This window comes from Antrostomus carolinensis, unplaced genomic scaffold (genome assembly GCF_000700745.2).
Source record: "Antrostomus carolinensis isolate BGI_N321 unplaced genomic scaffold, ASM70074v2 scaffold12903, whole genome shotgun sequence".
Taxonomy (NCBI): Eukaryota; Metazoa; Chordata; class Aves; order Caprimulgiformes; family Caprimulgidae; genus Antrostomus; species Antrostomus carolinensis.
Window position 1 is genome coordinate 90527 of NW_010303200.1, and position 21468 is coordinate 111994.

Below are 21468 nucleotides of genomic sequence, written 5' to 3' on the forward strand. Positions count from 1 at the left end.
CAGCATGGTATCCAGGCAATCTCTAAACAACCAGTTATTTTTAGTTTAAAAAAAAAAACATCTTAAAATTCAAAACTGGAGAGGATGCGTGTGTGTAGAAGCAAAAAGGCAGAGCGCGTGCAGGGCAAGTGACAAGTGATGAGACTTCTGTAAAACACAGATTGAAATATAAAAGGAGAGGCAGCACACAAGAGACAGATGACTACATATAAAACAAAAGACTGGACATGTTTCATTTTCATTTCACAGTAAATGACTCCTAAATTCCCAAGATCAAGATTGCTTGCTCGTAGGAAAATGGAAGTGTTGCCATTGACTCCAGGCTGAACGCGGTGAAGCTGAAGGTGCACTTCAGACTCTCCCAACGTGTTAAGCGTTTAAAATTAATGATGGGATCTTACTTAGATAACACAGCGATATTGATTTATTAGGTTTTTCTGAAAACCAAGTTGCATGCTATCTGTTACAATGAAATGAAATGTTCCCATCTCTCTATTCTGCATATGACAGGGAACGTTATCTCTGGCTCCTATTAAATCAAAGTTCTTTGACGTTGCTTTATTGATTGCGAGATGGCGTTTTGCACTGAAATTAAACTGTGATCAGATTCCTTCCTCATGGAATTAAATTTGAAGATCATTGTACCATAGAAAAGTATCACCCACAATGTAAGACAGCAGATGGAGACACTCCAATTTATTTGGGAACCCTCATTAACTGTTCGAAAATCATTACATTTTTAATGGTTATGATATTTTACATACTGTATCAATAGATGTACCAATTAAGTAAAGGTGACTGCAACATTATCCTTTCACATATCTTAATGTATGGAGCATTTAGTAAGAGTTTTTCATTTGTTTGAGGGATACTGAGTTGGAACATACACATGAAATGCAATGTTGCATTGTTAAGAATTGTTGGGATTAATAGCCTTGCTTAGCAGCTAGATCTGCCGACGCCTTAGGCTGCAAGCTGTGAGCTTTCACCTAGATCGCCTTTCGGCTGGGATAGTGATAGTTTCCTTCTCAATAGCTGGTACAGTGCTGTGTTTGGGATTTAGTATGAGAATAATGTTGATAACACACTGATGTTCTGCTTCTTGTTGAGTGGTGTTTATCCCAAGTCCAGGACTTTTTAGTTCCCCATGTTCCACCAGCGTGCAGGTGCACAAGAAGCACAAACCAGAAGATAAGGAGGCTACAACTGTCAGCAGAAGCTGTAACTCGGCAAGATAAGAACAGTTAAATCCCTGCCTGGAGACAGAGAAAGAATCCAATAAGGTGTTAGAAGACTCCAGACCAGAAATCACCACTGGACCATAAAGGTGCATGAAGAGCATGCGAAGGGTGGGTGCACAGCTTGTAAGGGTGTGATTGTCCAGGGATTTCTTTGCCTGGGATCTCTCTCCAGTGGCACGCAGCTTGAGCTGGTTTTTCTGACAGTGCTATCTGAATAAAATATTTTTTTCTTATAAGATTCAATGCCTGAGACTCTGCTACAGGAAACACAGGGTCGAGCCTGAAGGAGGAAGAATTGCCTGAGAGCAAGTGTGTGTGAGTGAGGAGTGGAGAGGGGCACCCATCAGCTCACTGGAGCTGCCCACTGCGAAGGGACCCTGGTCCCAGCAGTTAAAGTCTTGGCTGGTGTGTGTGTGGCTCCTCGGATGGGGTGTGAATGCTCAGGCAGTGGCTTCTCCTTTAACAGCATCCACACATCTGTACTCAAATGTAGATATCACTCCTTCAAACCTGTGCTTCCACAGCCCTCGATTCATCTCATGTGTCCTTTCTACACATTCCAACACTTTATTCCAAATATGATTTAACGAGTGTCTGATTCTTTGCTCATCATAAAGCAGGACTGAGACTCCTGTTGCAGCCAGTAGAGATTTACCACCATAAAATTCAGGATCAGAACTGCATCCTTTTTGTAAACCTTTGTTTTAAGGAAGCAGCCTGCCTAGCACCCTGCACAGCCCATCACAGCAGTGAGACACGCACAAGAGGAAAGGACAGCAGAAGGGACAGCATGAGGAGAAACACCACATCATCCAGCCATCCAACAAAGACTTACAATTGGGGCTATCTATAAATACACGGTCTTTGCATGTTTTGGGTAGATTTGTGTCTAGTGCATTCACACAGATTACTCTGTCCTATAAAATGAGACCAACCAATAGAAATGTCATCTTTATCCCTCAGTTTTTAACTGCTCACATGCAGCCACCCCCTTGATACTCGATGTGAACAGTCCTACAAGGAAATAAAACAAAAGCCATCTAAAATTTCTTATAGCAGAACTGCTGGTCAGTGTTCAACAGTTAATATTCACAAGCTGATCTGACCTTCTCTCTCCCCAGTCTTTTTTTTTTTTTAACATCTTCCAGTCTTTACCATGACTTAATCCTGTCTCTAGTGGGTCAGAAGCACATAAAAGAAGTATTTCATAACTCAGGGATGTTTATGACACCCCTGTATACACATGTTGATGGATCCCATCACACAGTTTGATGTTTTTACTGTATCTTTGCTCAGCACTGCTACGAGCCATTTACCAATTCATAAGTGAGGTATCAAATTGTTTTGGAGGGCTGGAATATGACAGAATAAATTATAGAGAAGACTTAATTTGTATTATGGTTCAATACAGTCAATTAAATATTGCAGAGATTAGAAAATAATTTTAACATTTAAGCTTCAGTTGTTAAAAAACTCCACTGTACATAGCCTCCAAATTATTTTAGGTATCTTGTGACTTTAGTCACTGTTGCAAATGTTGAGGATTTTAAATGCAAGCACAGATAAAATCTCAAACCGGATAACTAAGTCTTGTGATGCACGAGTCCTTCTTTTAAGGTTAAACATGATGTCACAATTATATTATTCATGTGTTATAAAGTTTTCTCCTAGTGTTAAACTTAAAGGAATCCAAAACACCCACCTCCACCAAGGCTGCTGTTTTCCCTCTTCCCCTTCAGTTTGCTCCGGTCTCTCCCACTAGCCATTATTTTCTCTCCTTTCCTCCATTCTATCCCCTGCTTCCCCTGTTCCCCCAGGTTGCTCTCTGTACATCACACTGAATTGATTTAGCTGCCTCTGAGATCTGTAGCATTTCTAATTTCCCCCAGGCTGCTTGGCACCTATCATAAATTTTTTCACCCCTTATCCTCATCTTGCCCCTTTATTTCCATGCTGTAGCCTCCAGTGCCACTAAATCAATTAAGTCAATCAATTAAGTACTTGGAGGGTCCAGCAATCATGTCAAATATGTGAGTTAGATGGCATGAGAAAGTCACAGCTTTACTATCGCTATTTCTCTTTTAATGAGGTTGTCTATTTAGTGGAGCCTGGGGCACAGTGTTAAGAGCCACAACAAAAAATATCCTGCAAGCTGCAAAGGCTCCTATAAAAGCTGCCCCACTGAAAGCAGGAAGCATGTACCACACAATATTATATCTATAAGGACAAGTTTCACAGGGATTTAAGTCGCACAGCCTTTCACCTTGAATAACTAAACAGTGAGCCCATTTTCAGGTAGGTGCTATCAACTGACAGCTCCACCGTTGTAATTTCCATGCTATCGATACTGGGATGTGGGTGACAGACGTGGCCCAAGCATCCTCTGCATTTCTATTCCTCTCTATTTGCTTCTATCACATTTGAATAAGCAAGAATCTATTACAGTTTAAGCTAAGCAAATTATCAAAATACTGAATTCCTATTAGAACAACAAGCAGTCTTGGAACAAAGTATCATTTCAATTCAGCTTTCAAAAATAAATGTATCACGTGAATACCTGAAAAGCAAAACCCACTAGAAATCTCCTGCAGTTATGGAGATTTCAGTATTGGGAAGCATTTCCAGACACTGTCCAAGATGACTAGTTTTGATCACAAAAGAGAATAAACTGGACATACTACCATGGAGTGAGAACTGAACCCTTCTGTTGAAGGAGACTGAACATGTTCCATGTACTACACAGCCTAAAGGAATGGTTCAAACCTGAATCTTTCTGACCCAAAGCCACTCACAGAGATTGAGCTGAGCAATAGGTTATGGACTTTTTGTCTGCAAAAAAACCCAAGAATAGGAGTAGAAAAGGAAAATGTAACCTCCGGAGTGTCCTCCAAGCCTGAAGGGACTTTAAAGGCAGCCTCTAAGCATGTCTTCACAATGAGAAAAAAATAAATCTGTCTAATCCCTGTGCTTCTTCCACACACACTGATTTTGCAGACAATAACCTAAGGAAAGACTTTTCCACGTGCCAACTTCTAAAAGGCGTTTCAGTGCACAAGCTTTGCAATAAAAACACTTGGCACGAAAAGCGCACTTTCAGATTATATGCAGATCAAAGCTTGGTCTGTGTATCACAAAGGGGCACATAAAATATGGTGCTGATAAAGAAAAGAATCAAGACAGATTTAGTCTCAGTTATCACAGACTCAGTCCCTCCAGGGGGTCAGCAGTCTGTCTGTGACACAGCAAAGCACCCAAAATATGTGTAAATTTAATTTCCATTTAATAACAATAATAATAATAAACTCTTAAGAGCCATTTTCTTCCTGCAACTGAGGAGACTGAAGCAAAAAACAGATTATGTGACTTTCCAAGCTTACACGGCAATGTGAAGCTGAGTCAGGAAGGATGAAAGTCAGTGAACATAACTGTATGTGTAAGCATAAGCAAGTCTTCAAGTGGAGTGCTAGACTAAGCTCAATCCATACACTCCAATTCATCCTATATAAAGGCAAGCACTTAGTGAAAGTACCTAAGGTAGGAGCCTGTTTGGTGGGACTCAGGAAAATAGCTTAAAAGGGTACTTCAGCCTCAGCTAAAATCTGAATTAATCCTTAAAATTCCTTTTGCTTGATGAAAAAAGTATCCTGCTACAGCTTCTATCTTACCCGGGGAGCAAGAGCAGTAAATTCTTAAGAAAGCAAAGGCGAGCATCCTTGTTTGTGCCTCCTGCGACAGGCACGTGCAGTGGTGCTCTCGACTGGCCTGGAGTTGTCCTCACCAGAGACCGTATACCAGGAATCAATTAAGTTAGCAGGACTTAACTTTGCCAGCACAGCAGTCTAATTGTGATGAATGGATCTAAGATATTGAGCTAGCTGGATGTTCCAAGAACCTAATTTGTGAAAGAGAACACCACTGAGGTAATAAACTTCTGTCTGGCTCTCATAATTTGTAATAATGTCTGACAAAGAACAGATATGAATTTAGTTATTGTTCATTGTCTTAGGAAGCAAATGCTAAGTTGCTCAGGCAGAAGATACATTTATTAGAAATATGAACTTCTGAAAGGAACAAAACAGAACTGGAAAGCACACATGGTCGGTTTTGTATCTTCACTTGAAAGGCTTTTCAGTTTTTTATTGCATCAAGAGTGAAAGTAGCTAGCTAAATATAAAACCCTTGTCCAACTACTATTAATCCCAAGTTATATTTTAAATATCTACTTGCAAATATTGTTCCAGGACAAAGAAAATCCTAAAGGGCATGGTAACATTTTCATAGAACCTTGGAAAAACAAACTTGCTGCGGTAAATTCGTTGGACCTCCCATGAGCCTCATACTTTTTTTTTTTTTTTTTTTTTTAATCAGAAACAGTCATTGTTTTATCAGGATGGTTAAAACAAAGAAGGATTTGCACAGGGATACCAACAAGCAGTAAATCTAATCCTTGACACCAAAGTCTGTGGCCCCACTAGGCCACAATTAGCTCAGTAATGCAATATGGTCCTATACTGCAACTGTATGGGACCACCTATAGACTACAATACATTGCTTTACCTTGCCATCTCACTCTTTCAGTGGTGGTGGTGTACAAGGAACAGTATTTGTCTATAAAAATATTATTTTATTCTTTGGAATGGCAGCTGCCCAGTGGCCACTGCTGGGTTTCCAGGGCTGTAGCACATCTATCCGAGGGTATTGATTTGGGCTGTAACACATCTATCCGACCCTTATTGATTAAATCTGGAATTTGAGGGAGCACAATATTCAGTAATGAGACAGTCAGTTTGTTACAGTACCACTGAACCTCTCGATATTTTTACTGCATTCATCTTTACAGCCCGCGAATGTCTCTTGAGTAGCCCCTACTTTTACAAGGTTCTTTTGTTCCTTCACACCAATATTCCTCGCCTCCCGAAATTCTTTTGATTTACATGAACAGCACAAGAAATTTCTTCATACAACTCCTAGGAGCTTTGCAGCTAATTTTTGGCATTAACTGTCTCCAATCTTAACTGCTTCAAATTCAGTAAGCATTATGGTCCACCCTCTTCTTGTAGCTTGCGATTTGAAAAGCTAATCAGTGAAAACCAGCCTCTGATCCTCTGGATTTGTTATGCAAACCCGATAAAGCAGAGCTGGGAAAGATCACAAAAACTCCACTTGTACTAAAATTTAAGTTGCAATGGATAGCCATCAAACAGCAACTTTCTTTAACCATAAATCTACCTCCACAACATTAAAAACTTCTCTGGAAAAGAGGAAAAGGACAAGAGGTTATTTTATATTTATCTGTCTTGCAGATACTCATACCAATTTAATAAGACTTTAAAGGGGGCTGAGGGAAAGTACATGTACAGAGAAAAATAAGAATAGAAAAAGACTCTACAAATTCACAAACTATGTATGACCACTATGCCATGTTCACGAGCCAACTGAAAATTAAAGCAAAACAAGTTGAGAAGTTCACACCACACAATGTTTTACATCTTTCAAATGCAAAAGTGATTTCATAATCAGAAATAAACCAAAGCATACAAGCAAGAAATCCTACCGGTGTTCCACAACAACAGACTGGTTTCCAGTGGCAAAGTACAGAACTGGACAAAATCCTCTCAGCTCAACTCTTCCTTTCTTAAGGTTTAATTTTCTAGTGGTGAGCATATAAATATACAAGTAAAGGAGACATCCTGGAATGTCCCCCACTGCAGGCTTCGGTTTGCATGTGAGAAACATTAGTTTCCCTTTTCTATACCATGAACAGGTAAGCCTTTCATCCTGGGGTCACCCTTCTCTATTATTACATTTTCCAAAACACATTATAACGACAAATCCTCCTGGTTCCCAGGAGAGATGTCTGAGCTGCTGGATACTCTTCCCAATGCAGAACTGGCCTGTGAGGCTATGACTGACTGTTTGAAAAGACTAAAGAACAATCTCTTATCAATACAGCAAGATCTCAAGACGATTCTGTAACTGGAGGTGTACAATCATGGAGCATCGTAACAATTTTCAGATAATCCCATAAATGTGTCACTCTTTCATTTGTTCAGGTCCTGCAATAGACATTTGACCTAGGATATAAAGCATCTGTAGCAACACAATGAGCGTATGCAGTACTTGAGACCTAAGATAAGAATAAAATAAAATGTAAAAGGTAAACTTCAAAGAGATTCTAAAAAAGATTAAAGAACTTGAAGACCTTCCAAAGGGTGCCCTAAAGCTCCATCTGCACATTTTAATGCCCAGAGTTGCTTCTTCCCTGCTCACTTTCATGGACAGCAGGTTGATTGTTTGGGTTTAGTTTTCTCCTGTTAATTGAAATCTCCAAAAGCAAACTTTGATTAAACAGTCTGCCCACAGACATGGCCCAGCAGAGAGCACGGTTCAACAACACGTGCTGTCCTCTCCCTCCGCTTTTCTGTCCCGGCAGTGGTTTTCACACAGGGTCTGCCTTTCAGAAAAGCTGTCAGGCAGTGCTGCCCTCACCTTGTACTTAAATACACGTAGTGGAGCCTTTCATAGCTTTGCTGAATGGATGCTGACTTGTTTTCTACCACTTTTTGCTTTAGTTCTCCCTCACCCTTTGCAACTTCTGTGCATAGCATATCTTCTACTTCACCTAATCAAAACTGAATTTCCTCATTACTTCTATCTCAGCACTGCTCAGCACTAAGCCTTATGCATGTACAGGTTGCACTCTCAAGTGCTTTACACTTTACAATACTTCCAAATTCCTCTATCTTTCCCAGGAGCACATTTGGTTAATTAAAGATCCCATAAGGCTATAAAACCTTTTACAAACCAACTCAGCCTTTTTAAAAGCAAAGACACAATCAAAAAAATTGGATCCAGATCCATATTTTGACTACCTAAAAAGAAAAAAAACTACTCAGAGCTATGCAGAACAGGGGCTAGGAGCCATATGCAATATTTTCAGAAACCCAGACTTCTCATTTGCTTTAAATGTCAAGGCACTCGAATTAATTAGTGCTCTACCTCACCTATTTCACAACGCTCCCTTTAAAGTCTGCAGGAATGTTGCTGCTTGCTTCACTGGGAGTAAAATGATGCAGAATTAGGATGGGAACCACAAAGGATTAAAAGGTATTAACAGCAGAGATAGCTACAGTCCATTAAATGCTGCTTTTCCAGAGGAGTGCTACAATTTAGGGACACGTTAATAATTCCATGATTACCACCAGGTGCTGGGTAGCACAATGGGAGATGCTGTTCCAGCCCTTAGGCTCCGCAACACATGGCTGCCTGCACGCTGAGCACACAGTGCATAAACCAGAAAGGTTATGGGTACGATTACTTCATTTAGGAAGACAACTTTTATGAACAGTTATTTATATATTAAGCAAAGATCTACTGGTATCTGACATTTATTACTCATTCCACTAAAAGACAGGGATAAAAGCAGGTATTTGTGTTGGGGAACTGTTGACAAATGAGAGCAAAGAGTGGAAACCACTGTCTTTCCTCCTCTTCTGCTTCCACAAGGACACTTATTACATAGACTAAGTAGAAGAAAAGCCATTTACTCGTCTCCCTGGACTATCAGACCAAACAAAGCTCTTGCCAACTTTCCTGTAAACACAAACGTGTTTCTGAGAGCAGAACATCATCCACTGATTTTATTGCCAATAGAGATCTATCATGAACATCCTGCAAACTCCAGGTAACTTTATAAAAGTAAACCTTCCTGTAGTTTCCTTCTCCCATTACACTGACAGCAAAGGTCATTTGTCTCCCTTCCATCTGACCCCAGCAACAGGGGAGGTTAACCAGCCTACAAGTTAGCACAGGAATTCAGCGGCATCGTCGGCAGCATTGCTATTACCAGGGCAAACGGGAAATTGCAGAGCAGCCTACCAGATAAAATGCACTCACTGAATAGGAAGGAAAATCACCAGCACACCTGGGGCATAATGCTTCCCAGCCATCTCCAAGAGGAAGGAACAGCAGATCTCAAAGGGGGACATAACTTTCTGTTAAGGCACCTGCTGAAGGTCCCCCACTGCTCTCCAGGGAGGTTTCAGTACATCTAGCTGCCTGCACTACTATTATGTCAGCATTTCTCTTGTTAAATCCTTTCCTGGCAGCCTGAAATCCAGCCATTATAACTCTGTGTGTACTGAAAATTGGCCTGAATTTTTTTTCTGGTGTTTTTTTCTTTCATTTTTCTAGTTAATGCATTAGCCTGGCCTAAAAATATCAGTACTTGTGAACAACTCCACTGCCCCAAGCAGCTCTGCAGTTTGGCTGTTCTTCTATAAGGCAAAATCACAACTGGAGTCAGTGGGACTACAATGTAGCTTTCATATCCTAATTTATTTATCTGAACCACAAAAGGTTAGTTATTATAGGCAAAAAACCCCCAATATAACTCTGCTGCAGGACAATACCTCACTGGAGGGACACAGTGCAGCTCCACTATATAAAAGGATCCATAAGAACAAACATTTTAATAACTAAAAGTTGATTTTCAAGTTTTTAGTAAAATTCACCCCAAATTCTGCTTAAGCATACCAAACATTAAAGCTAAACAATATCAAAGTGTTGATGTAGTAATTTTTACTACAACAGCTCTATAGACAGATACAACCCTCACATGCAATGGAAGCCAAATGGCAATCGGGAATATGCATATAGTGAGGTTCCTCATTCCATAACACATGACATATGTAACAGCACCTCCCTTTCTTACATCCATCCTGGGGTGCTTGGATTAAACAACAGGAGGCCATATACAGCCAAATGAGACCATCACTAAAGTCACTAAATCTCATTTTCTGCCTTTTTGAAAGCCATCCAATTTTTACCCTTTTCACACTGAAAAATACAACTACAACAAATTCCCACAACTTATTTCAGTTTGGATAAAACATCTGGAATAGTTTCATTTTATCTTCATACCAATTAGTGTCAGAAATATTACAAGGCAGTTCCTGCAGGTACTCACTACAAGAAGGTTGAACTCAGCTGTAGATCAGAGCATTTACAGATGAGAGGAAGGACAGAAACTTCAGCCTTCCTCTGTGTGCCGTTAGGAGGAAAAATGTAAGGTTCCAAACGAAGCTCCTGATCCCGAAACACTCAAGACTTCACCCCGAGTTTTGCCTTTGGGATCTTTTTTTTCACAGTGACAAAACTGTCATAATACATAAGGCTTTTACAATCTTCACACAGCAAACTGGGCATCTATACAATGTATCTCTATGAGCTCGTGGCTATTAAAAATCCCAGTGGAGCAGTCAGAACCATCCCAACTGTCCAGGGTGTAGTTTGGAAGGCCAGTAAGAAATGGATTACAATAGTCAATATGGGATGTAATTATGGAAGTAGGTTCTTCTGACATTTACATTTTGCTAACTGTCAAATGTTATCTAGGAAATGTGTTATTGTTTCCCCTTTGAAGTATCAGAAGACTACAAATACCTTTTAAGATTAACACATGGGGTTTTTAAGTCCCCTACTCTGCTGTATTCTAATTAGATATATTTATTGCATGTAGAACAGTAAATGCCATGTCTTACTATTCATATTTACAAGCAGAAAGACAGGAAACTGCCAAGCAACAGAGCAAGACTCCCAGTCAGCCAGAGGGATCTTTCGCAGGCAGAAGCTGTGGATGATGCATACAGCTCCCATAATGCATAAGAAAGGCCATAGGCAAAATTTTTAAGCTACTTTAATTTTAATCTCCTATTTTTTCCCACTCATGTGGGTGAGAGTTGATAAAAAAACCCTGAGCCTTTAAAAATGATTGAATTGCATTGGTTTTGCTCTGGTCGATTTTATAATTCTTTTATAGAAGTAGGGTAACCAGCTACTTTAAAACCAAAGTTTTCTACACAGTTAGTTATAATCATCCTTTAAAGTGAATAATGAACAATCCCGCTATGAACCCTGTACAGTCCCTGTCACCATTTACAAATGTACATGTAGAATTTGACTTTGCTGGTTTTTGGTTTTCAGTATGCTCTTTATTGTTATTATGTAATATTTGATCACTGCAACCCTTGGAAGCTCTCTGCATGGTCCAAGACCCAACATTTCTTACAAAAAGTTCCTATAAACACATAATTCTAATTTTTTAAAATTAAATAATTAAAAGTAATCCTACAGAGTTTATATTTTAATTCGAAGCATTGAAAGCTAAGGGCCAGATGCCCCTTGGAACATCTTTGAGATGCACGTCTGCTATAGCTCCTCCTCATAAACCCTTGGGCACAAAGAAGTCCTTCACTCGCTGCCCTGGCAGATGTCCTCCACTGCTCTGCACCTTCCTCCCAGGTGAGTTCACTGCAGGTGGCTCACCCCTGAAATGCCAGGCTGACACAGTAGAAGGCACGGTTGATCTGACCTGTGCAACCATTCCCCAAGCCACACCTCTGCAAGGCCACCACAGAAACAACTGACAGCCAGAAGAATGATTTCATGGGCTGGATCTACAAGCCACTATATGGGCTGTCCTCATCCCAGGCAAATGACAACAGTGAGTTCTGCATGACAAACCATGATTAGAGGGTACCAGCAACCTCAGCACCATTAGCAAGTTTCTAGCATGGGAGTGTTTTAAGGAGGGATTTGAAGGGGAAAAAAAAAAAGAAAAAAGGTTGGTTTTGCATGAATATGTGCAAAGAATTCCTCCAAAGTACAATGGGCAGGATGGGAAGAGGCTCAGCGTCATTTATTTGAAAACCAAATAAATTAATGATGAAAGTAGGTACTGTGGAATGGCTCCTTGAACATGGATGAAGAGTAAAGACAGCCATGAAGAGCTTAGGGAAAAAAGTTAGGCTAGAGGTTGATAAAGCAGAGAAGGCAGATTCAGCATAGGAATACAAAGAGAAGTGTGACATGATCAAAAGAATAAGCTGAGACAGCAATCTTGACAGTCACGATGGATCTCAAAAATAAAAGTCACATTTGTCAAGGACAAAGAAAAGGATAACAATTGAGACACAAGATGAAGAGAGGCAGGACTGTGTTTTAACTGCAAGTACGACAATAAATGCTGGATTTCAGAGCAGTTAGGAAGAATCTGCAAGATCTGGTGTTACACTGGATGTGACAATCGAAAACAAGGCTGAGTCTAAAAGGCTGCTGAGTTTACAGGGCTGAATAATAGATGATGCTGATATTTCCCTCAGCACTCCGAAAACAAGGTCAGAGAGAGACCTTTGGGAGTCAGGATTAAAAGGTCTGGTTTAGCCACATTAAGCCTGAACTCGTGACTAAACGTGTAAGGAGAGGGCTAGCAGAGACAGGTCAAGATTTGAACAGAAGGAGACTGGGCTGGCATCATTTGGTTTGACACAATAACTAAATTTATATTTGCAAATGAAGTAAGTCATAGCAGGAAAAGAAAAAGATCAAGGACAGAGAGCACCTGGGAAATCCCAGGTGAAAACTGCAGAGAAAGAGAAAATAGAAACACAAGGGTAAAACCCAGGGATGAGGAGTCAGGGAAGCCAGGAGGAAGGACTTTACTCAACAGCAGCTAGTAAGTTAATGATGCTAATGAAGTGCTAAAGAAAGGAAGAAGACAAAACCCCTGGGGGATTCAGGCCTGGAGCTGGAAGGAGGTCCAGGTAGAGACCATTGATGATCTCCCTGGCCAACATGAAAATTCAGTGAACTCATCACACCATCTCTCCCACTCACTGCAGAGCAAGTAGAGATCAGATAAAATTAATTCCTTCTTTAATGTCTATTTTTAAATATTCAGAGACGCTCAGTGATAGAGACTTGACAGTTTGACATTTCATCTGCTCCAGCACATGTGCCTCAAGGAAAAACTACAGATCCATAATCGTACCTCCATTTCTGGTCAAAGATGCCAGAACCAACAGATTTCCAGTAAAATCAAGAAGTACCTTTGGTACATTTTTAAATGAGGTATCTTCTGCCAACAGTGAGAATTTTAATCTTGCTAAAACTTTCTTTCAGCCAAGTTTAGCTGTCCTGTTAGCAATCTATCAGCATAATTAACACTATCATTCACTTCAAATGAAGAAGAGCAGCAAATCCAGGGGTTATCAGCACAAACCTGATAAGTCTCAGAACAAGCTGGAAAACGCTTTACAGAAGCCTTAGCAACAACTTTGGAAAATCTGTGCATTATAAGGTCAAGAGAGCTTAAAATGTCAGGAAGATGGGCAAGATGTAGACATATAAAACAGTGGCTAGACCATATCACTGCCATAACATTATCTCACTGGAAGAGAACAATCTGAGGCCATTAGGACTATAACCACCCACCACAGGTGTTATTTATTGGACATCATAAAGAGTTACAGCAGAAGCACAATCACTAGTTCTGGGTCAGCATGAAAAGGTAAATTATATTTTTTGTACAAAACACTACAGGTAAGGTCTGGTCCCCCTTCCACAAAACAGGGAGGTGTTATTCACAGAGTAACACCTTCTGAGGTAGGTAAACCCTGCTCTGCATGAGAGTCACATAATCCTCCCAAAGTAATAAAGGTTAGAGAAAGGGATGGATAACTAGAATAAGAATAAATAGTCAACATTATTTATTTATTTATACAATTTTCATTCCTGGATTTCATACTGACAGCCTGAAGAAAATCACTACAGATTAAATTCATAAAACATGAGTAACACACTGCAATACTTCTCTGAATAGTGTAACCCAATCAGATATTTACGGTATTCCTAGAAATTATACAAACCCACAGGCTGTGTTGAGCCCTGTATTTTGATAAAGATAAGGGTCAACACCTCTGAAAGACTGGCCAATCCCTCCAAAGTATATAACAGACAATGCAAATGAAACTGCCTCTTGGGGTGCTGCATAGGAAAGAATAAGAAAAATTGGTGAAATGGCTATCACCTTCATAAACTGCATTACAATCCATCTGTTTAGGGCATTCCTCACAAATAAACAAGATCCTGATACAGGTCTATCAAGCTTTTCAGAAAACCATAGAGTTTAGATAACTATTTCATCTACAATAGTTCATAAAGATATATATATATATATATATATTGCAGTATATTCTGGCAATTTGCATATCCATGAGTTGATACAAAATTTTATTTTAACAGAAATAATTCTTTCCTTAAAGTAAAATAGTAATTTCTTTGCTTTCATCTTATTTCTCTTTCTCAGTATCTGCGTTTTCCATTAAAGTCAACAGGATTTTGCAATTAGAAAGAACATGAGTTTAAAAGTATACCTCATTACAGGAACGTAGAAATGTTTTCCCAAGTATTTTATAGAGCTGAATTAGTATTTTTAAATACATTTTTGCAAAGTAACTTACAGTAAACAAAGATTTATTGTTACATAAATAAACAATGAGACAATTATAGCCTCCTTATGGAGGCCATATTAGTCATGCAGGTCTAATGAAGCATGACTAAGTTATCACGGGGAGATAGCCTGATGTGTGTGATTAACAAAATAATACTCATAAATAGCTAATGAACAAAGATGGTCCTTTAAAAATTTTGCATATTCTACTACATTGAGAGCTATGTATTTTATGACTTTCTAAGGAACACATTAACCACTGAGTTCCACTCTGCAAAGGAGAATATTAAATAGCATCGTGCAACTATTTGCATTTTTGCCCTCTATAGATGATGCTTTTGAAAATATAGAACTCTCGTGTAAGTTTACCAATGAAGAACACATTTCACCTGGTGCTGTGCTGTGTTTGAAAGATGATGTCTTGAGTTGTCACCAGGGTGCAGGGAGAGTATGAAAGACAAATGGTCAAAAATTATTTTAACAATATGCAGCTATGAAATCTCTGAAGTGGCACTGGGCAGAAAAAGTCTGGCTTAAGTAGTAATTGTGGTAGACTTTTTAGGTTAATAGTAATAAAAATAGTAATAAATATTAATAAAAATAAAAGTTATTTCCTTCAGGCGAGGTGTATATATATTTGGCAAACATGTTCTGGAGAAGGCAAGGAGGATGGATGACCAACATATGACAACAGACAAAAAAAGGTACATTTATGAGAAAAAAAACAGGGTCAAACCCCATGTATACTGATAATTTTTGGCATACAACAGGAGAACATCCTCTTAGTCAAATTAAACACAATTTTGCATTACACAGTTAATGGTGGGACTTTAGCAGCAGCAGATTTTGTGTCGTTCTGCCTATGTGAGCGGGCTCCTCCAGCAGATGAGTGAGTCTATAGAACAGTAAATCTACACTACAGGGCGACAGGGTGAGCGCTGCTAAGCGTGGTCCTTCCATCACGTTCTAAATATATTGACAAATATTTGAAAAGTGGTATGAAGGGACCTATTTAGATTAATCCATGAAATAGAATGCTGAAATATAAGAGAGGAGTGTTATTATTTCTATTGCAGTTCTATAGATGAACTAAATTGTATCACATCTACAGTGCAAACTCACAACAAATGCTTCTTCTATTTTTCTTGGTGAGATAATTTTTTCCCAAATGATATTCCACCTTCAACCTAATCTCCTTCATGGATAAATTTACTCAAAGGGCAGAATTCCTGATGGCTGGAATAATACCATTATTAAAATCAATATTTTTTGATGAATATTAGGTCTGGAACACATCAGAGAGAGCTATAAAGTACAGGGGGAAAAAAACCTTGCTTATCATTTTCAGTAGTAACCCAACTATAGCCCTTCATCTGTAATGAATTATGGAGCAATTCCCCTAAATCATCTGTATGAAGTCAGCTATGACATTGCCAATTTTAAAAAATTTGCCAGTTTTGAGCTACAAATTGATTTTTTATTGTGATAAATTAAAATCCAATAGTAGCCTACAAGATACTAAACATACAGAAGCCTACATTTTTTCAGACTATTTTTTCTCTTTTCTATCACATCAGACTGCCATCGTGGAATAAATGATAGCAGCAGCCAATGATAAAAATTAAGAAACAACACTCTGGAGAGGTAAATAACTTTTATGAATACACAATAAATGAGCACTGTGGCCCAAAATACCCTTTTGGTAATTCCAAAATCATGGAAACACAACTAAGGGAGAAAGCAGTCCAAGGGGGAGAAAGGAAATGCACGATTATCCAGGCTGGTCCCTATTAAGGGCATATATTTTTCCCTGTTGCACAAATGTAAACATCAGTCTCCAAGCTTCATAAACTCTTTTAAGTTTAGAATGGATTTCCCATCAAAAGAGTCAGGCGAGAGCAATTGTACATTCCTACTTTTGCCAGTTTGTGGGATTTTCCTTGTTGCTTCTAAATCAAGAATGGGATTATCAGTGTCCTGCATCACCTAATTGAAACATCATTATTTTGCCTTATAGGAAGTTCCACATTATAGCAGCAATGCTGGTTTCTTTGAGGGTGACTTCAGCACACAGACATCAACCTGAGACCACACAGACAGTATTATTTACTACTAGGACATCTCTTAGCTTTGCACAACAAGCCGAAGCTGCATGGATGAGACACAGTGCACCACCCCTAAATATTTGCCCCTTGTGCTGCTGAAAGCACCTCACCTCAGTAGAGCTCCTGCTCAGGCTCAGAAAGCCCAGAGACAGTCATGAAACTGTGAGACACAGAGAGTCCCAAGCTGGGGAAAAAGCCAAAGGGATGGTGGCTGTGAAGAACTGGCAGAGGATTTCATGCACCCCTGCTTCAAAAGCTTGGCATGGAAAGCATGATTCTCCTGCTTTAAAAAAAAAGTATAAAAATTGATGTCGAAAGCTCCTCACATCCCTCTGTCACAGTCCTTTCTCAAGAAGGACAACTCAATACTCCTGTCCATCACTGTGGCAGCTCAGGGGCAGACATCTGGGAGGTGGATTTAAAGGTTTCGGTCTAAGCCTTAGTGAGTGAGTGACAGGGCTACTATACAGATGATATAGTTATGTCAGATTTAGAGTATAGGGTGTCAAAGTTATGAAATGAAGGCGACTTGTTCTCATGTCTCCATCTCACTAGTTGCAGACAGAAGAGCATGCAGGAGGCTGCAGGAAAGGCAATTTGGCTCAACCACACCTTTGTTTACAAATGCACTGCTTTTTCCCTCTTTATTTTAGGAAAAGAAATCCTGTATTTGTGAAACATTCAGTGACAAGTGCCACAGGACAAGTTTCTCTCTCTTCTTTATTTTCCCAAAAAAAAAGACTTGAGTCTTAGGAAAGTAACTGTGGCCTCAGTGCAATTTGCAGATGAAAAAGAAAAACAAAATATTACCATACTGTTTGGTGTATTACCCTCTGTTCTGTTCCCTTAAACATTGCTTTTGTATGAACACTTTACATATGCTGTACACAACACATTCCAAATGAGCTTTTCATTACTAACTACTTGTATTACGTATCAGTGAGCTCAATGACATTGATTTTCTAATAATATAAATTAACTGGCAAAGATAATTTCATCTATCATCAGTAGGGTTTTATTTCTGGCATCAAGTTAATAGTTAATCTTTCAAAAGATTAAATCAAGAGCTTTTTAAAATTCAAGGCAGAGCTTAAACTGCTGTAAAATCTTCTTAATTAGGATTAAAACAGTTTGTGTGTTGTTGCTTTATATCTAAGTAGTATAATGTTTTGCTTAGTTTTCTGCTTTTAGAGCAATTTAAAAAAATCAAACATGGCATTTCTGTGGCACGAATTGCATAAGGCATGGAAATTTCCTGCAATTTCTTTGACCAGGTGCTATGGGATGAGTTGCTGCTTGGCAGCCTCAAACAGCAACCTCAAACTTTCAGGTATCTTTTATCTCCAATTCCATACAATATATACCTTTTCTACTGTTGATGAAACAAAAACACTGATTTTTATGGTTACTACATACCTGACAGAAGACAGTCATTGCTGTTAACAGGACTGTATCGCATGATGGTGACTATGACTATGGACATGTAGAATTATGGACCTGACAGAATTTCTTAGGATTCCTTCACGACATCTCCCAGGCAATCCCAGACAAGTGTCTGCTGCTCCCAGGAGCTCCCCAGCTCCCAGTGTCCTTCCTCTCTATCTCAAGTTATCAGTTGGGAAAATAAGCTTCACTCTCCTGGAGTTGTCCACAGCTCCCTGTTCCAGCTTGTTTTCTTCCCCTCAGCTTCCCACAAGGGGCTCAATCCAAGACAATCCTAGACTCTAATCCTAATCCCTTGTCATCAGACTCTCAAAAGTCACTTGGTACTGCTGAGGAGCCTTAAGCAGCATCCAGAGGACTGGTGCAGCTGGGCTCAGGCTGGATGAGAAAACCCATATGGGCACAGATACCAGACTGTACCATGGACTGCTGAAAGTCTTCTGCAAACAGTGGGCTGGTATTTCCAATAAGCCATTCTTTATCTGGCAGAAGGAAAACAAATCCCTTCTTGCCGCTTTCTGGACTCAGAGCTGTGAGTGTTTATGCACATCAGGAGCATCTGTGTACTCAAGTAAGTGGTTCTGCAGAAGTATCCAGGACAAGGCTTTACAATAAACCATGTCCCCATGCTACACTTTACACCTCAGTCATCTGAAGGCTTGTTCTGATACATGATAAACCTTTATAGAGCTTGACAGATGCTGCATGTGTGCTTACGCTGGTGAGGTACTACTGCCCAGCCAGGAAATGCTTTTAAAGAAACATCCATGGAAAGATTCAATTTTGTTCCATCACATGATTATTTTACTTACCCCTGTCTTTTCATCGAAGATTTTGATTCCCCCAAAGGAGACTGTTAAGAAGATCTTTTGTTTATGTTCTCCTTTCGAACGAGCCGCAGCAACAATTCCCTGTTGAAACAAAGAACAGTTTGTCTGGTTTCATTACTCTTCCATGGGCCACAGAAGAGCACAAAGATTTCCTTGGGGACAATTCACCACTTTTCTAGGAAAACTGAAGGGCTTTCCAGGAACAGTCCCCCTCTTATTCTGGCTTCCTCCCTTTTTTCGAGGTATCACATCTCTTTACGCTACCCAGAGAGCATTTCAAATGTGCTCCCACTTCCAACCCCTGCACTACCTAATCCTCCATGAAATTTATGAAATTTGTTTTCATGGAAGCTGAAGGTCATTTCTAGCACTTTTCCCACCTACAAGCTGCTTTGTTTTCTTTTTTTTTTTTTTTTTCTTCCCCCCCCCCCAAGGAAAAAACCCAAGAAGCAGCAGAGGAAAAAAATGTCAACAACTTTCACTTACTTCATTGGCACACTTATGTGGAATAAGCAAGATGAGTTTTTTATAGAAGAATATTCTTTGCACAATCAAACTACACCTCTGCTGTAAAAAACTGGTATTGAGTCTTAGTTTTCTTCCAGATCCAGGCTTTTACTTCATAAATGAACTTGCTGATATGCATCTCACGTATAATTTTCTCACAGTATAATAGTAACTTCTATTTTCACCTTCTCAGGAACCTGTCCTGACCAGTAACACTGTACTAAGATGAAATGTAATCAATTGCCCTAGTAAATACATGAAAATATTTAGCCTTTCTCTGGTGCTCTACAATTTCAATATGTTTTAACAACCACAAACTTATGTTTTAAGACTTTTATGAGGTCATTGTTCTCATTACATAGACATGAAAATTAAAGAGAAAAAATTGAGTAATTTGTCTAAAGTTACCCCAAACCTTTATGCCTGGTCTTAAAACTCATGTTGTTAGAAACGAAGTTTCCAGATCCCACAACTTCATGCTACGCTGCCTTACAAAAATTAATTTCCAATGCTCCCTTCCCTTAATAGTTTCAGTCGTCCTGTTTAGATCAATCTCGCCACTTTGCAAACAGGTATCAGCCATCTGGGAGATGCAGAAATGGCAATCCATGGAGGAGACAGACAAAAAGGCTTGTGCAGCAGAACAGTGACATCTCTCCTAAATGGCTTCTAGGAGCTATGAAATGATGAGAAATATCCAGTATACAATTAAAACAGATAGGAATATTGTGGCAGATGTGATAAATCAACAGTGCACCTTTTAGAACAGTTTAGTTTTTGCTTGCCATAAAATGTTCATAATTGACTTGTAAATTATCTACCAGATCTTGCTTTTAGACTGTTGAACCGTAAGATGCATGTCACCCTTTGCTATTTATTCATGAATAACCATATATTCTTCCCAGTTCCTTGGGACTGGAACCCTGCTGGTTGGTAGTGTAGCAGATACTATTTAGTGACTCTCCTCCTGAAAAAAATATTAATGGGAAATCCATCAGCTCTCTTGGCAGAGTGCTGGGGAGAGGACTGGAAGGACCTAACTGGTAACTCTGCAGTGCAGGTGGGAAGCCAATGGCCAATGCTTGCACCAAGAAAAACACAACCTATCCTTCCTTCTCAACCACTCCAGCTCTTCCATATTGCCCATGGCCACATAAAGGATGCTTCCTATAGAGAGCTCTCTGAGGGTTGTAAGAAAACACAGAGCCAGAGAAAGATGTCTAGCATGCTCCAGAAAGTCCACGCTCCAGAAAGCCCGTGCTCCTACACCGCTGGTGCTTTCAGACTCCATCTACTTAAATTTGCAGTCTACTCAAAATCTACTTTTGTCACTGCTGCATTTTTTTCCCCCAAACTCTGGGGACTCCTCTTTATTAAGCTCTGTCCTCTCAGTGCACTGCGTCCTGATTTTTTAACCCATCAATCCTGTCATTACAGGTGCAAAATATTATCCTCCCAGTGAGGACACGAGTTCCCCTCTATATCTGGCTACCTACACCCCACAATGTCACTCACCCCCTCCTACCTGTCCCAGCAGGAGATAAGGCTCAAAGGAAGGGCTGTAGTTGATTAGCACTGCCATATAAAATGTTCTGACACACCATTTTTCTTCATAGTGGTTTACCTCCCCTTTTGCATAATAAAATTATTCAATTTGCAGATGTGTTGTTTATAATTTGTGGACAAATTGCAGTGGTGTCAATCACGAGTCACTACTGAACTCCGAGATAATGTATTAAAATTAAATGGATAAGCAATACCACCCAGGAGTTCATGTAAAATTGACTGATTTCAATACATTATTAACCAAAGTGTGAATCAGTGTCATGAAAGGAGAATGAGTAAAAGTTCAAGCTGCAATTTGCTCCCCTTGACTCCATAATATTAAACATTAAAAGTTCCACTGCACCTTGAGCTTCATCATGGAGTCTTGGCATAACTTGTCTCCTCGTGCGGCAGAAACCTCATCTATCCCAATCAGCTTTGCTTTGTATCGGACACCGTCACCTTTAAACCTCTTTATTAAAGTGGCTTCACTGCGATCCTGACCT

The 21468-nt window shown here is 39.5% G+C and overlaps 1 protein-coding gene across 4 annotated transcripts in view; it reads right to left on the reverse strand.

The window, feature by feature from the left end:
- The window catches only part of DAB1 (DAB adaptor protein 1), a 111521-nt gene that overhangs the window by 38272 nt on the left and 51781 nt on the right, over positions 1-21468 (reverse strand). For all 4 annotated transcript variants that reach the window (XM_029084025.1, XM_010164019.2, XM_029084026.1 and 1 more), the window contains exons 2-3: positions 21327-21466; positions 18893-18991 (exon numbers count right to left, since the gene is read on the reverse strand). In XM_029084025.1, the coding sequence (XP_028939858.1) occupies positions 18893-18991; positions 21327-21466 (239 nt within the window). The remainder of the gene's footprint in view (positions 1-18892; positions 18992-21326; positions 21467-21468) is intronic.